At 51.1% G+C, this 13,727-nt stretch overlaps 7 protein-coding genes across 7 annotated transcripts; 3 read left to right on the forward strand and 4 right to left on the reverse strand.

Moving 5' to 3' along the window:
• Positions 1–434: 434 nt before the first annotated feature.
• N7496_010347 (putative microtubule binding protein HOOK3) lies at positions 435–3,053 on the reverse strand (the record flags this gene model as incomplete). The annotated part of the gene is made up of 7 exons (XM_056703260.1): positions 435–620; positions 676–771; positions 831–1,213; positions 1,272–1,384; positions 1,438–1,511; positions 1,565–1,625; positions 1,678–3,053. The coding sequence occupies 7 exons, from the start codon at positions 3,051–3,053 to the stop codon at positions 435–437; spliced, it is 2,289 nt and encodes a 762-aa protein (XP_056552260.1).
• A 628-nt stretch (positions 3,054–3,681) lies between these two features.
• Positions 3,682–4,184, reverse strand: N7496_010348 (uncharacterized protein; the record flags this gene model as incomplete). The annotated part of the gene is made up of 4 exons (XM_056703261.1): positions 3,682–3,817; positions 3,876–3,885; positions 3,951–3,975; positions 4,044–4,184. The coding sequence occupies 4 exons, from the start codon at positions 4,182–4,184 to the stop codon at positions 3,682–3,684; spliced, it is 312 nt and encodes a 103-aa protein (XP_056552261.1).
• A 905-nt stretch (positions 4,185–5,089) lies between these two features.
• N7496_010349 (putative mRNA cleavage factor complex component Pcf11) lies at positions 5,090–7,262 on the forward strand (the record flags this gene model as incomplete). Its single annotated transcript, XM_056703262.1, has 5 exons — positions 5,090–5,254; positions 5,348–5,743; positions 5,806–6,521; positions 6,577–6,772; positions 6,849–7,262. The coding sequence occupies 5 exons, from the start codon at positions 5,090–5,092 to the stop codon at positions 7,260–7,262; spliced, it is 1,887 nt and encodes a 628-aa protein (XP_056552262.1).
• A 256-nt stretch (positions 7,263–7,518) lies between these two features.
• Positions 7,519–8,886, forward strand: N7496_010350 (Gfo/Idh/MocA family protein; the record flags this gene model as incomplete). The annotated part of the gene is made up of 4 exons (XM_056703263.1): positions 7,519–7,549; positions 7,603–7,623; positions 7,715–8,245; positions 8,315–8,886. The coding sequence occupies 4 exons, from the start codon at positions 7,519–7,521 to the stop codon at positions 8,884–8,886; spliced, it is 1,155 nt and encodes a 384-aa protein (XP_056552263.1).
• A 598-nt stretch (positions 8,887–9,484) lies between these two features.
• adk1 (adenylate kinase ADK1) lies at positions 9,485–10,493 on the reverse strand (the record flags this gene model as incomplete). The annotated part of the gene is made up of 4 exons (XM_056703264.1): positions 9,485–9,893; positions 9,985–10,139; positions 10,213–10,265; positions 10,337–10,493. The coding sequence occupies 4 exons, from the start codon at positions 10,491–10,493 to the stop codon at positions 9,485–9,487; spliced, it is 774 nt and encodes a 257-aa protein (XP_056552264.1).
• A 565-nt stretch (positions 10,494–11,058) lies between these two features.
• rpn8 (proteasome regulatory particle lid subunit RPN8) lies at positions 11,059–12,293 on the forward strand (the record flags this gene model as incomplete). The annotated part of the gene is made up of 3 exons (XM_056703265.1): positions 11,059–11,254; positions 11,338–11,609; positions 11,691–12,293. The coding sequence occupies exons 1-3, from the start codon at positions 11,071–11,073 to the stop codon at positions 12,291–12,293; spliced, it is 1,059 nt and encodes a 352-aa protein (XP_056552265.1). The 5' UTR covers positions 11,059–11,070.
• Positions 12,294–12,789: 496 nt separating this feature from the next.
• Positions 12,790–13,695, reverse strand: N7496_010353 (uncharacterized protein; the record flags this gene model as incomplete). Its single annotated transcript, XM_056703266.1, has 1 exon — positions 12,790–13,695. One exon carries the CDS (start codon positions 13,693–13,695, stop codon positions 12,790–12,792), a length of 906 nt encoding a protein of 301 aa, XP_056552266.1.
• Between the last annotated feature and the right edge of the window lie 32 nt (positions 13,696–13,727).

Here is a 13,727-nt window from a genome sequence, read left to right on the forward strand (position 1 = left end):
TCAAAAATAATATTTGCCGAAATGCTGCATCTTTCGGGCTTCTTTTCATATTGGACTTATAATCGCATGTTTCTGATATAAGATTTGATGTGGGTATAACGCTGAGGGGATTTGAAAGATCGAACGGTTTGTCTTGAATCACAAGTAGTGCTCTGCAATCTCGAATCCTCAAAGCACAATGTATGCAATGAAAACAAAAAGCGTAAAGAGCGAAACCAACAAATTTATACAGGGAATCACAGCCTTTCTTTCCAATAAAGAAAATAGCCAGGAATATCAACAGTCAAAAATGAACATTCTATATGCAGCTAAAAGCATACAACTCGAAGGATATAAGGGCGATTCGATCTAAGGGTAATAAACAAAAAGAAGTAAGATCAAACGCGGATCACCGTAGAAAAGTAGACCAAACTAGGCGTGACTCGCAAGTAGGCTTATTGACCAGCAACCACACTACGCTGCTTAGCCAACCAGCCACGCGGATCAGTCATGTTTGCGCCTTGTCGGTATCGTGAGATGGTCATGTTGTTATTCTGCCATCGGCTCTGGAGGTGATACCAGGCTGAGCTTACGAGGCTAAGCTCTCGGGCTTGGTCGTCGATGATTTTCTGGAGCTCCATCTGTGAAAAGAGTTAGAATGTAGGAACAGTAGGTAGGTGTAGGTTGGGGACGTACTTCACGCTCTCTGGAGATGCCATCATCCAGATTCTCCTCGTAGTTCTTCATGCTCTCCCGAAGAGACTTGATAAGCTCATTTTGCTGTTGAATATACTGCACGGTGAAACAATGTTAGCACGCGTTCTTCGAGTCACACCATCGGTGGTAATTACCTCTGCACGCTGAGCAAGTCGCTCGATATTCTTCTCTAGCACACCAGCACACTGCTTCAGGAGCTCAAAGCTCGACTTCTGCGGCACCTCGCCACCCTCGCTGTTCACGATTTCGAATTCGCCCAACAGCATCTGCATCTCGTTCATCACTTCCTGATCCTCGGCGCTGATCTCGTTCTGCTTGGTTTCGAGCATCTTGCGCAGCTCTTCACGCTCGGAGCACACTTCGCGCACCAGAGTTTGGCTAGCATCGACTTCGGCCTCCAAGTGATGTACGTTTTGGGTCAGATTGTCCCATTCGCTGCGTAGCTTGGCAAGTTCGGCCGAGTTGTGCTCTTCAAGTTCGCGGAGGAGATCGGAGTTTTCAGTAGAGAAGAGTGAGACTGTCATTGAGGTTAGCGATTTGATATGTTTGGCGATTCGAAAGATGTCTGGACTTACTCTGAGTTTGGGAATCTGCGAGGTCCTTCTTCGTGGTTTCCAGGGTGTCTTGAATTTCAGCAATCTTCTTCAATGCCCCAGTATAATTTTCGTATAGCTTCCAATACTCGTCGCTATTTGATAATCAGTATATCTGTGGGTATCTAGGCAGTATGTTTGCAAATACCTTTGGGTGGAATTGGCACATGCAACTTCCACGGATGTATTGAAGTTTTCAGAGAAAATGTCGGGCGCTTCGGGCTACTCAGGGTTAGCAGCTTTCCTCTTTTCAGATAGACGTTCAGAATACATACAGCTGTCGATGGCGCTTTCAACGATTCCATCTCTCGCTTCAAGTCCTCGTTTTCGGATTTCCTATATCCAAGTCAGTAAAACCACCAATTTCACGCCTGTCAGGGAAGCATACAACTGTGATTCTCTCATGCCAATTGCCTCAAAGTCCTTATTCAAAGTCCCCTGCATTTTGGGAGTCTCGGAACCCGGCGATTGGCTGCCAGGAAGACCATCCAACTCTCCCAGACGTTCGCGTAGCTCACTAATCAACGCGTCGTCCCTTTCGTGCTGCTCATCGGCACTCTGAAGCCGCTCCGTAAGCGCATGGTTATTGAACTCGAGTTGCTTCTTGAGGTTTTGAATCTCATTGCACTCTTGTTCAATACGTGGCAACAGCTTGCGGTACTCCTCTAGCTCGACTTCACGCTCTGAAGACCACCGTTGCTGTGAATCCGACTCCTTCAGCTGCTGCTGAATGTCTTTGATCTGGTTCTTGAGAGTCTGATTCTCCTTTTCAAAGTCCTGGCTGGCTTGGAGCTTTTGGCGATACTTTTCTGCTGCGTTTGCTTTCCGCGCCAATTGCTCTTTCTCGGTGCGTAGCTCGTCATAGTCGTCCTGCAGTTTCTGGTGACGCTGGTTCTTGACCTTTAATGATTCCACGGTCATGCGAAGACTGTCGATCTCGTCCTGGGCAGCACTCAATTTGGCCTCTTGCGACGCGATCAGATCATCTTGCTGGCGGGTCTTGCTTTCCAGCGCCTTGGCATTGAATCCTAGGTCACCCTTTCCAGACTTCAAGGTGACCAAACGATCCTCAGTCGATGCCAGACGGTTCTGGAGTGTATCGTTGTTCTCCTGAAGACGCGCCAGCCGGTTGTGCAGGTCCTCCAAAGCCTTCTCGAGCTCCTTCTTCTCGTGTGTCAGACGATCATTCTCCGCGATCACCTTTCCGACGCGTTCCTCGAACTGCAGCTCCAAATCCACGGGGTGATCTGTCTTCGCAGACTCCTCCGGGAGATCATCGACTCCGTCCAAAGGTTCATGTTGACCATTATGCGCCTCCTCAATGATATCCTTGAGTCCCTCCTGAGTCGGGGTCGTGAGTGACTGGAGGGTCTGTACGTAAGTCCCGGCGTTCGGAGAGCTGATGGCGGCGATCAGAAGCAATTTCAGCAACTTGTTGGTTTCCTTGATCGATGCTTTCTCTGCGACGGCTTCGAGATCGGGTGACGGGTCGAGACCGGAGGGGAGGGTATCATCGTTCTGGTGTCGGATGTAACTGAGCAGGAGCTTGTGAATGTGCTTCAAGTTCTGCCATTTAGCGACCCAATGGTCGGCAGGGTTGCGTTCAGGGATCTCATCGAGGAAGTATTGCGGGTCGATATCTTGGAGGATCTCCCATAGGATAATGCCGTCGGTCAATTCGTCCGTTCCTCGGAGTGTTTTGCCCAAGGAGAAGCTGTTGATCCATTCCAAGAGAACCTTGGTCACGGTGTGTTCCTGGGCCATGGCGAATGATCGTGGTTCAATAGAATGATGGAAGGAATGAAAGAGCGAACAAGCTTAAACACAGCATTCCCCAGACCGCGCAGACACAGGCACAAGCATGGACACAGGAAGAGGTGGCCTGGGGGGGGGGGAAGTTGCGGATCCACGCGATCGCGTTTCGGGGGCCCCGAGAGTCACTAGCGGGGGGATGATCGTCCCCGTCCTTACGTACGAAGTATACAGGCTATTTTTACATCGACTGGGAGTTTAAAGCGATTACAACCATTCATGTACTGATCATGTATAGAAATTATCATAAAAAAACTCAAATAGTTGACCCATTTCATATATTACAATAGATCCCCGCAACGTAAACAGAACCCCCATTTGATCCCTCGCAGGTTGCCCAATTCCTGGTTATCAGTCAAAACCCAGATTCCCTTCAGCAGAGACTCCAGTTCCATAAAAGCCCACAATCCTCCGAATAATTGATTGCCTGTACTCCAATATTCCATAGTGTGCGCCTCATTGATTTGCATCATCGTAGATGGCCGGTCTCCGACCGACGTTCGTCACACGTGCCTCAGAACCAGCTGCGGTGGGAGAGAATCCGTAAAGATCTCCTAGATATCATGTGTATTGCACCACTTTAGTACGAGTGCTCCTGGCCGACATAGTCGCCGTTCACGCTCACAATCTTGTCCTCCTCGATGGTGGGCTTGTAGGCGGCATCCTGGGTCGAGAGGGTCCGGAGAGCATTCACGGGGGCTTCGGCTGCGAAACCACTGGATCATACAGTTAGTTGATATTCAGGTATTCTCCAAGTAATGGAAGCGATCATACGGGAAGAGATCTATAGAGCGAAATGGTCAGCCTCGGTTGTCGCATCAATCAGAAGGGAAAGCACTTAGAACTTACGGTATTCATGGGTGATGATGCCCCCCTAGATAGATCAGTCAGTCAGCAAGGCTGGAATAATGCAGGTTAGATATGCAAATATGCAAGGCCTACCGCAGCCACCAGAGAGTCCTTGGCCTGGTCAATCACCCGAGCAGGTGTATCGTTGGGGAAAGTCACGATAACGGACTTGAGGGACTTGGCAGCCAGCGCCAAGGGCAGAAGAGTCAGAAGAGCAGTAAACAAGAACTTCATTGTAGTTTGTTAGTATGAAGGAGTATAGTGTGATAAAGTAGGAGTGGTTTAGAGGTTGTGAAAGATGGGAAAGATGTCGGGCGACACAAGAGACACTGAGACCGAGGATCTGCGTCATTGCAGGGTCAGGTGACCTGCGGAGTGTGGATTGCGGACTTCAGCCCAGCAATCCCTTCGTCAACCTCTTTGTCCATCTTCAACTCTCTCGTCTTCTCTCTCTTCTCTTCCTCTGCCTCGGCCTTTTCTTCTTGATTTTAACCAGCATTGTCTGCCATTCAGCCTTTTCATTTTTCTCTTCCAGCATCGTGTGGATTCGCCCAGGCTCCTAACCTCTCCCATCCCCCCCTCGGGTTCCTCGTTGACGTGAAGGAAAGCACATACAGTTCGCAGGGTTGCAGGGTCTTGCAGGATTGAAGGACAGGCGCGTTTGTTGTTGTCTCAAGTCTCGCAAAGATAGCTAGCAAGCATTTTACAAGTTTCGACTTCGTTTTTTTTTTCTATCCATCTCGTGTTGATCGTCCAAGCAGGTGGCCCTGGGACAAGAGGACGCAGACTAAGAAGAAAAGAAAAACCAAATCCTGTGATAGCAATACAGGATCAGAAGCTACCTAATATTTATTGTGAAAGAGGAGGAATTGCACAAGGATCAATAAGAAAAAACACAAAGTGCACAGGGAAGAAAGTACAGGAAGAACAGAAGCCTGAGGAAGATTGAAGCCATATCGAAGAGAAAAAAAAACATATCAGGCACCAGTGGTTGTTGACTACTCCACGGACTATACATTTTCCCGGGAGCTACTTGGAACTTACACCTCCAGATCTTTTGCTTCAACTTGTTCATTCCCTATCCTCCTTCCCTCTCTAGCTGAACCCTTCCCCGTGGACACTGAACATCCTCCGCCGCCATGTCTGGGCTGGTCTCCGATGAGGTCGCCGAGGACTACAAGAGTTCCTTGGAGGATCTCACGGGCAATGACCGATTCCAGATCAGCAATCTGACCGTCATAGCCAAGGAGAACACCGAACACGCCATGGCCATCTCCCGAGTGCTGGAGAATCACATTCGATCAGTAGGTGCTCTTTTTTTTATCTTGTCTTTGCATTTGCCTTTGCCTCGCTGGCAAATTGTCCTCGTAGACTGGACTCTCTAACCGCCTCTGTAGACACCTCCACAGCAGAAGCTACCGGCACTGTATGTAGTCGACTCGATCGTCAAAAATGTGGGAACGCCTTACACACTGTTCCTTGGGCGCAACATGTATACGACCTTTATGAACGCGTACACTTTGGTCGATGCTCAGACTCGCCGCAAGTTGGATGAGATGCTGAAGACCTGGAAGGAGCCCGTCCCCGGTTCATTGGACACTCGCCCAGTCTTCCCGCCTGAAATCACTCGCAGTATTGAGAGTGCCCTCATCAAGGCACGGACGGCTGCTTTGCAGCAGGAACAGGCTCGAGGCAATCGCGATATTCTCAATCGTGGCCGCGGTACGCCACCGGGCATGTCTCGACCAGCCAACAATCACCACGGTACTAATGGCCATGGATATGGCACACCCGTAAGATATTCTCCCAGTCATCGTATCAGTTTAATCAAACTCACTAACGACATCGCTTCTAGACACCACCTCAAGGTCCCCGTCCAGGTTCTGAACTAGATGCTCTCAATCGAGACCTAGAAGCCTGCATCCTCTCAGCACGCAGTGATTTCGCGGCCGCTCCCTTTGATCCCACATCACAGCAACGTCTAAAGGCACTTCTTGACCTGCAGACAATCATGCGGAACCAACAGCTCACCCCAGATCAGCTGAGGCTTGTTCGCGATCAGCTCTCTGCCTTCAGACCGGCTCAGGCAGTTCAGAACCCTGCGCCAACTGCTCCTCCTCCTGCCGCTGCTCCAGTTCCTCCTCCAGCTCCGGTCCCTACTCCTCCAAGTCAACCTGTATCCCAACCTCTGCAGAATCTCTTAAACTCAAGAACCCTGGCAGAACTCATTAAGAATACTGCTATCCGTCAACAACCCACTCCTCCACCGGTTAACCCTAATGCCATGCCTACAATGCCTCAGATGCCACAGATGCCACAGATGCCACAGATGTCATCTGCCAGCCATACGCCGCAACCCGAAAACCCGCTGATTGCAGCTCTCCGATCCCGTGGTATTCTACCTCCCGCATCGGCCCCTCCAGCCATGGGGTCTACGGGCCAGCCATCAACTGGAGATGCGCTGCCTTTCCTCATGCCTGGTGGAATGCGGTCTACACCTCCCGCTCCCACTCCGCCAGTATCGATGCCAGTTTCGTCTACAGTTCCCATGACCACCGCATCCATGAAAATGTAAGATCATCCCTACGAGAGTATCTCTTTTGCCTTGCTAATCGTCCCGGTTTAGTCCCCGAATCGCTCTTGTGGCCTCTCTCTATGAAGCCAAGTCCAATCGATGTGGAACCTGTGGACGCCGCTTCCCGACTACCCAGGAGGGCAAAGAGCAGAAAGCGCGACACTTGGATTGGCACTTTAAGACTAACCAGCGCATGTCGGAGGCTTCCAAGCGTGCTCAGACCCGCAGCTGGTACGTCGATGAAAGGGTATGTATTATCTCAATCTCAACACTGTGATTCTGATTCTCCTTTGATCTTACAAAGTACTAACTTGTTCTTACAGGATTGGATCAAATCCCGTGAAGTTGATGATGACCAGCCTGTGGCCGATACAGATGCCACCACTGAAGGAGGCGCTGGTGCAGAGGGCAATGCCGCAAAGCAGGGTCCGCCCAAGGCATGGATCCGGGCTCCCAACGATGCCACACTCCGCAATACCCCTTGCCCCATCTGCCAGGAAAAGTTTGAATCAACCTGGTCGGAAGATGTGCAGGATTGGATCTGGCAAGATGCCATCAAGGTTGGTAGCCGTGTCTACCATGCCAGCTGTTATGCCGAAGTCACCAAGGACGGCCCTGCACCTCGTAGCTCAACGCCGCAAGCACGTACTGGCACACCCGACTCCGTGCTGGGTAAACGTAAGGCAGAGGGTACTGATTCCCCTGGTGGCAAGACCCGCATCAAGACGGAGGCATGAAGAAGATATGTAAAATAGTTGCAATCACACCGTGAATAATTCAAATCGTGTAGTATCATGACGTTGCTTTCTCTTGCTTTGTGCCCCGCTCGGCGTATCTCCGTGGGGGGGGTTCTTCTCCACTCATACAGTTCAGACTACTTAAACCCCCGTTTTGTTTCCGGAACGGACCCTGTTTTTTAGTCTTTATAAACAAGAACTCCTTCCGTGGGTTTTCTCCTATCCATCTACTACTTTCAAGTATCACAATCTCATCATGGCACACACTATTCGTTGGGGTATCATGGGTATGTCATCTCTCCTTCTAATCTCAAAACTAAACACTAATTCAATTCTATAGCCACTGGCTGGATCGCAAACAGTATGCTTCCACCCTAACTATACCCCCAACTCTGACCATCAGAGCAAACCCAAATCAAAGAACCAATATCCTAACAATCATAACTCTACAGCATTCGTCCGCGATCTCCTCAAAGACCCCAAAGCCCGCGACGCCTCAGACATCGCCCACCAAATTGTCGCCGTCGCATCCTCCTCCTCCAAAGACAAAGCAACCCAATTCATCACCACCCTCTCAATCCCAGACCCCTGCACGGCCTACTCCACCTACGAAGACCTCGTTGCAGATCCCACCGTCGACGTAATCTACGTCGCAACCCCGCACTCGCACCACTTCCAGAACGTCATGCTCGCCCTGAACGCGGGCAAGAATGTGCTCTGCGAAAAGGCGTTTACGGTTAATGCGGCGCAGACTAAGATTCTGTGTGAGACTGCCAGGGAGAAGGGTCTTTTCTTGATGGAGGCTGTTTGGACACGGTATTTCCCGTTGAGTGTGCAGGTTAGGGAGATTATTCGGAGCGGGGAGATTGGGGAGGTGTTGAGGACGGTGGCGGATACCAGTTTTGGTGATGATGTGGAGGAGAAGTGGGGGACGACGCATCGGATGGTGAATCCTGATTTGGCGGGTGGTGCTTTGTTGGATTGTAAGTGCCGTCCTCTATACAGAGATGATATTCAGATATCCAGATATCTCATGCTAACGCCCTCTCCAGTGGGAATCTACTCCCTAACCTGGGTCTTCCAAACCCTCTACCACACCCTCCCCAAAGACCAACGCAAACCCCCAACAGTCACCTCCCAAATGACCCCCTACCACCTAACAGGCGCCGACGAATCCACAACCATCCTCCTAACCTTCCCAACCAGCACACCCACCAACACCGGCCACCCACGTGCCTCTCACGGCATCGCAATGACCAACATCCGCGTCGCGGCCGACCCAGACGAACAGGGTACTTCGGGCCCCAACATTCGTATCCAGGGTACCAAAGGCGAGATTCAGGTATTTGGGAATCCGTTCCGGCCGACGCGGTATCGCGTTATTCCTGTTAAGGGCAAGGGACAGGTGAGAGAGGTGGAGTGTGCGTTTCCGGATGGGGGGCATGGGATGTTTTGGGAGGCGGATGAGGTGGCGAGGTGTTTGAGGGATGGGAGGTTGGAGAGTGAGGGGATGCCTTGGGAGGAGAGTATTGTTATTATGGAGGTTATGGATGAGGTTAGACGGCAGGGCGGGTTGGTGTATCCGGCTAAGATTGAGTCGACGGAGTATCCGGTGCAGTTGTAAGTGGAGGGATAGTGTAGATAGATGGAGACAAATGGATATGACTGTCAATACATATGGTTGTCTTTATGCTTGGTACTTTGTGGTGGTTGGAGTGGTTACTCGGTTTTGTATAAGGCACCCAGTAGTGATATAGATGATAGAGTAGAGGTAGGTGGTATATCTGAGACAATCTCTCACGCCCTTTTACTTTCAGCCATTAATCCGAGTATAAAAAGTCTGCGAAGATACTATGATACTATAAGTAATTCGTTGTTATGTTACGGATCGGTCATTGCCGGTGATATTGATTGGTACCAGAACAAGTACACATACTATACATGACCTTGAGAGACAATTATTCTGCGTCTATATGCGAACGGTATCACCAGTCCCTCGCTCCTCGTATGCTCTCCCACCAACCCAATACAAAAGAAAATAAGAGAAACAAAAACAAAACAAGGGCGAGCATACGAGAGCGAAGCCCGACTGGTAACTCATCCACCCCCAGTCAGCCTCTTTTGACCGACACGTTTGGCGCTTTCGGAAATGGCACTGCCTTTTTTGACTGCGTCCCAAGCGCAAAAAGAAACTTTCCTCCCAAGTGAGACTCCCAGTTTCTTTACTGGGTCTTGAAGACACCAAGAAGGCTCTTCCACACCTGACCAGGCTCCTGGCTGGCGTCAATGCCGCGCCAGATACCGGTCTTCTTGTAGTACTCGCAGACGGGAGAGGTCTGGGCGTGGTAGGTGGCCAGACGCTTGGTGAGGGTCTCGGCGTTGTCATCGGAACGCTGGATCAGAGGCTCGCCGGTGACATCGTCAACCATGTCCTTCTTGGGGGGGTTGAAGATCTTGTGGTACGAGCGGCCAGAGGCAGGGTGCACCAGACGGCCGGTGATACGGGCCACGAGCAGGGCATCGTCGATCTGCAGCTCAATGGCGTGCTGGAGAGGGAGCTTGCGCGAGGCAAGCATGTCGTCCAAGCGCTCAGCCTGGGCAACGGTACGAGGGAAACCGTCCAGGATGAAACTAGTCATTAAATTGCATGTCAGTGCCAGATTCCCTTGACAATGGTTGGTTGCTATCCGCGAGAAAAGCAGAAAGCGAGGATGTCTCCTACCCGTTCTTGCACTCGGTGTTGTTGTCCAACTCGCTCTTGATCATGTTAACCATGATCTCGTCGCTGACGAGACCACCCTGGTCCATGATCTTCTTAGCTGCCTTGCCGAGCTCGGTCTTCTTCGCGACCTGTGACCGCAGCATGTCTCCGGTAGCCTAATTCAGGAAGAGGAGATATCAGCAAACAATGCGCACTCATTGAGACCATATCTGCAGGGCGGCTACTTACCAGGTGGCACGCGCAGTACTTGTCCTTGATGTTCGGGGCCTGAGTACCCTTGCCTGTAGAATTGAAGAAAAAAATCGCATTAACACAGCTCATTCGGTTTAATTGCGATGTTCCAAGACCATACCAGCACCGGGAGGTCCCATCAAAATGACGCGGATCTGCTCCGTCACGGACTTGGGCTTGCTGCCAGTCAGGCGGCTCTCGAGCTCGACAACGCGGGCCTCCAGCTTGCCGATGGTGTCCTTCAGACCGGAAACGACGTCGTCGGTAATTGGTGCCATTGTGAAATGTGAGGTGGAGGGGAGAGGGCTCGTAGAGTCGTGAAATTGAAGACGGGTGGAAGGGAAAGGCTTGAGGACGGAGAGACGGAGAAATGGAAGGGAAGGAAACTTAGCGCCCGAGGTTCGGAGCAGCAACTTGCGGGCGACACTACTTTTGCCGGAAATGCATCTGACGGACCGAAAGTATGTATGTGTATAGAGAAAATAGAATGAATAAACTCAATTCATCTGGATTATTTGAATTCCAATCTTTTTTATTTCTCTATGTAATTTTAATTACTAAAATTCTACTAAATGCCATTTCAACTGTTCCCCAACCGACAAAGTGGCCTGAAACTGGGAATTGCAACAGGCACGGCTTACCTAAGCTCACCAGCCTCAATGGCGCAGTTGGTGTGGCTCGTGCCAGAAGCTCTCGGAGCATCATCGTTCCTGTTCCCCAAGTTGAAAGCAACACACCCTTCAACCTCATCGATCTCCATTCTTTCAACCCCACAGTCTTCTTCTCCCGTTGATAGTTGCTTTTCTAAGCTCGTAAATCTATCACTGACCTTCTTGTGCCCTCCACACCGCCACCATGCCTGCCACCACGGCGGACACGCTATCCCTCGTCAACCGCTCCGTCACGGTTGCCCCGTTAGTCCTGCTCTCCGTCGCCGATCATTATGGGCGCACAGCCAAGGGTACTCGGAAACGTGTAGTTGGTGTACTGCTGGGTGAGAACTCTGGCAACAATGTGCGCGTATCCAACAGCTTTGCAGGTATGTCTTCGAGCTCTCTATTTGCTGTCAACAAGTTGGTCCCGCAGATGAGGCTGACGAGATCTGGTTTCTCCCGCATCTAGTTCCGTTCGAGGAGGATGAGAAGGACCCCTCAGTTTGGTTCTTGGATCACAATTTCGTCGAGTCGATGAGGGACATGTTCAAGAAGATCAATGCTCGTGAGAAGCTGGTTGGCTGGTATCACTCCGGCCCGAAGCTGCGCGCTTCCGATCTCGAGATCAACGAGCTCTTCAAGAAATACACCCCGAACCCCTTGTTGGTTATTGTCGATGTACAGCCGAAGGAGGTCGGCGTGCCCACGGATGCCTACTTTGCCGTGGATGAGATTAAGGATGTAAGTTGATCGTTGTGGATGGGGCTGAAGCGGGTGCTATGACAACATGAAACTAATCTAGGGTTCACTTCTACTATATAGGACGGAACCACAACCTCCAGAACTTTCGTACACACACCATCGATAATCGAGGCCGAGGAGGCCGAGGAGATTGGCGTGGAGCACTTGCTCCGAGACATCAGAGACGTCGCCGTCGGCACGCTTTCCACCCGTATCACGTCACAGCTGCAGTCATTGCAAGGATTGCACCTCCGGCTGCGCGATATTGGCCAATATCTCCAGAAGGTCCTCGACCACGAACTCCCCGTCAACCACGCCATCCTGGGTAACCTCCAAGACGTCTTCAACCTCCTCCCCAACCTGTCTACCCCATCAGCCACACAACGGATCAGTGGCCAGGAGACACAAATCGAGAACAGCGAACTGGCTCGGGCGATGAGTGTGAAGACTAATGACCAGTTGATGGCTATCTACATCAGCAGTCTGATCCGCGCTATTACGGCATTCCACGACCTGATCGAGAACAAGATCCAGAACCGACAGCAGCAGGAGGAAAGTGACTCGAAGCGGGAGCAGGAGATCAACGCGGCCAAGGGTGAGAAGGATGGAAAGAAGGCTGGCTCGTCGAATGGCGAGCAAAAGGAGGAGCAGGACAGCTCTGACAAGAGCAAGAAGAAGAGCTAAGAGTGAGGCTTCTCTTCTAATTGTTCTTTTGGAACCAACGTTGTTCTTCCTTTTTCCCTCCGCTTGGAGGAATCAATGCCCACCGAGATATGTTATGACCGCTTTAGAACTGCATCTGCTTGGCAGTGTATAGTACGGAATAATCAAGGATATGACCTGGTGGCTGTTGACATCTCTCTTCACCGCCACTGCAGTTTGCTTTGGCGTCGCCCTGTTCCGCCCGTAATTGCCGTAATAAATAGAAGATCAACCCCTTCCTCGCAGGACTCATGCATGCACTAGTAGACTTGTGGATTCGGCCTGCAGTATGGGCTGGCTGACGGTGGAATAGTCATGGCGTGTGGCGTCGTAGAACAGTTCATCCCCAAGCACCTCGTCAGCTCTTGCTCGAACCAGCGGAGCAAAAAGCTAATCCCTGAGGTTCAAAATATCCGATAGGCCAGGACTTCACCTGCAAGGATGGATGTCGTCAAAATTCAACATCACAGATCCGAAATCAACCACCCCATCCCGCACACCAGCCAGCCATTTCCTCCATCGAAACACCCCGACCTGCATCTGCATCCCCTCCGCCCGAGAACAAGGGACACCGCGCAAACAACACGCAGGCGAGAATATGCTTGCATGCTGGCGGCGAAGCCCGGTCCGTGGTACAAGTCAACGTCCCACCGAAGGGGTAGACTGCAGATCCATCGTCCCGGTCACGCAGCATTGCAGAGTCGGATGGGGGCTCTGCAGGAGCGTTGGGGTTGGAAATTGAGGACTGGCGGGAGTCTAGATTGCGGAATGCGGAGAGGATGAAGGTGGGACAGGTACAATTCCAGGCATTGAGGCGGACTTCGTAGACTTTTTGTGGTTGGTGGGAGGTGTGTGGAGTTGTTGATAATGTTGATGTTGATGATGCTCCTGCGGAGGCGATGGGGTGTACAGGGGCTGACGAGGCGGATGTAACTAAGAATAGGAATAGGTCTTCGTCAAGAGTATTCTCGGTTGTATCATCGAGTATGTTTTGATAGACCGTTTTTAATTCGTGTCGTATCTCTTCGTTCCCCGCGGACGCCGTTTGGTCCTGGGTAGGTGCCGATGGTACGGCATTGGTTTTGTCCCCGCGCACCCCAATCCGCTGCACGAGCCTCCGATCTAGGATGTCCAGGGCTGGAAGGAGATCGTTGGGGAAGAGACAGTGTAATGTGAGTAGGAGAGGCTTTACTTTGGCGAGTTGAAGTGCCGGGAGTCTTGATAGTGCGTTTTGTGGCTGCTTCGGTTGGTGTGTGATTTGTGTCCTAGGCGGATCGAGTTCAGCTGTGGGTAGCTCTGGTTGGAAGCTGGACAGCTCGGATATTAGCTGGTCAATAAAGCCTGCTGAACTTGGGAGGTTGTATAGAGATGAGTTGAGATCCATGGCTTGGGGTTGAGGTTGAGTGTGGTAAGAGG

The sequence above is a fragment of the Penicillium cataractarum genome, assembly GCF_028827025.1.
Source record: "Penicillium cataractarum strain IBT 29864 chromosome Unknown utg000008l, whole genome shotgun sequence".
NCBI classification, from domain to species: Eukaryota; Fungi; Ascomycota; class Eurotiomycetes; order Eurotiales; family Aspergillaceae; genus Penicillium; species Penicillium cataractarum.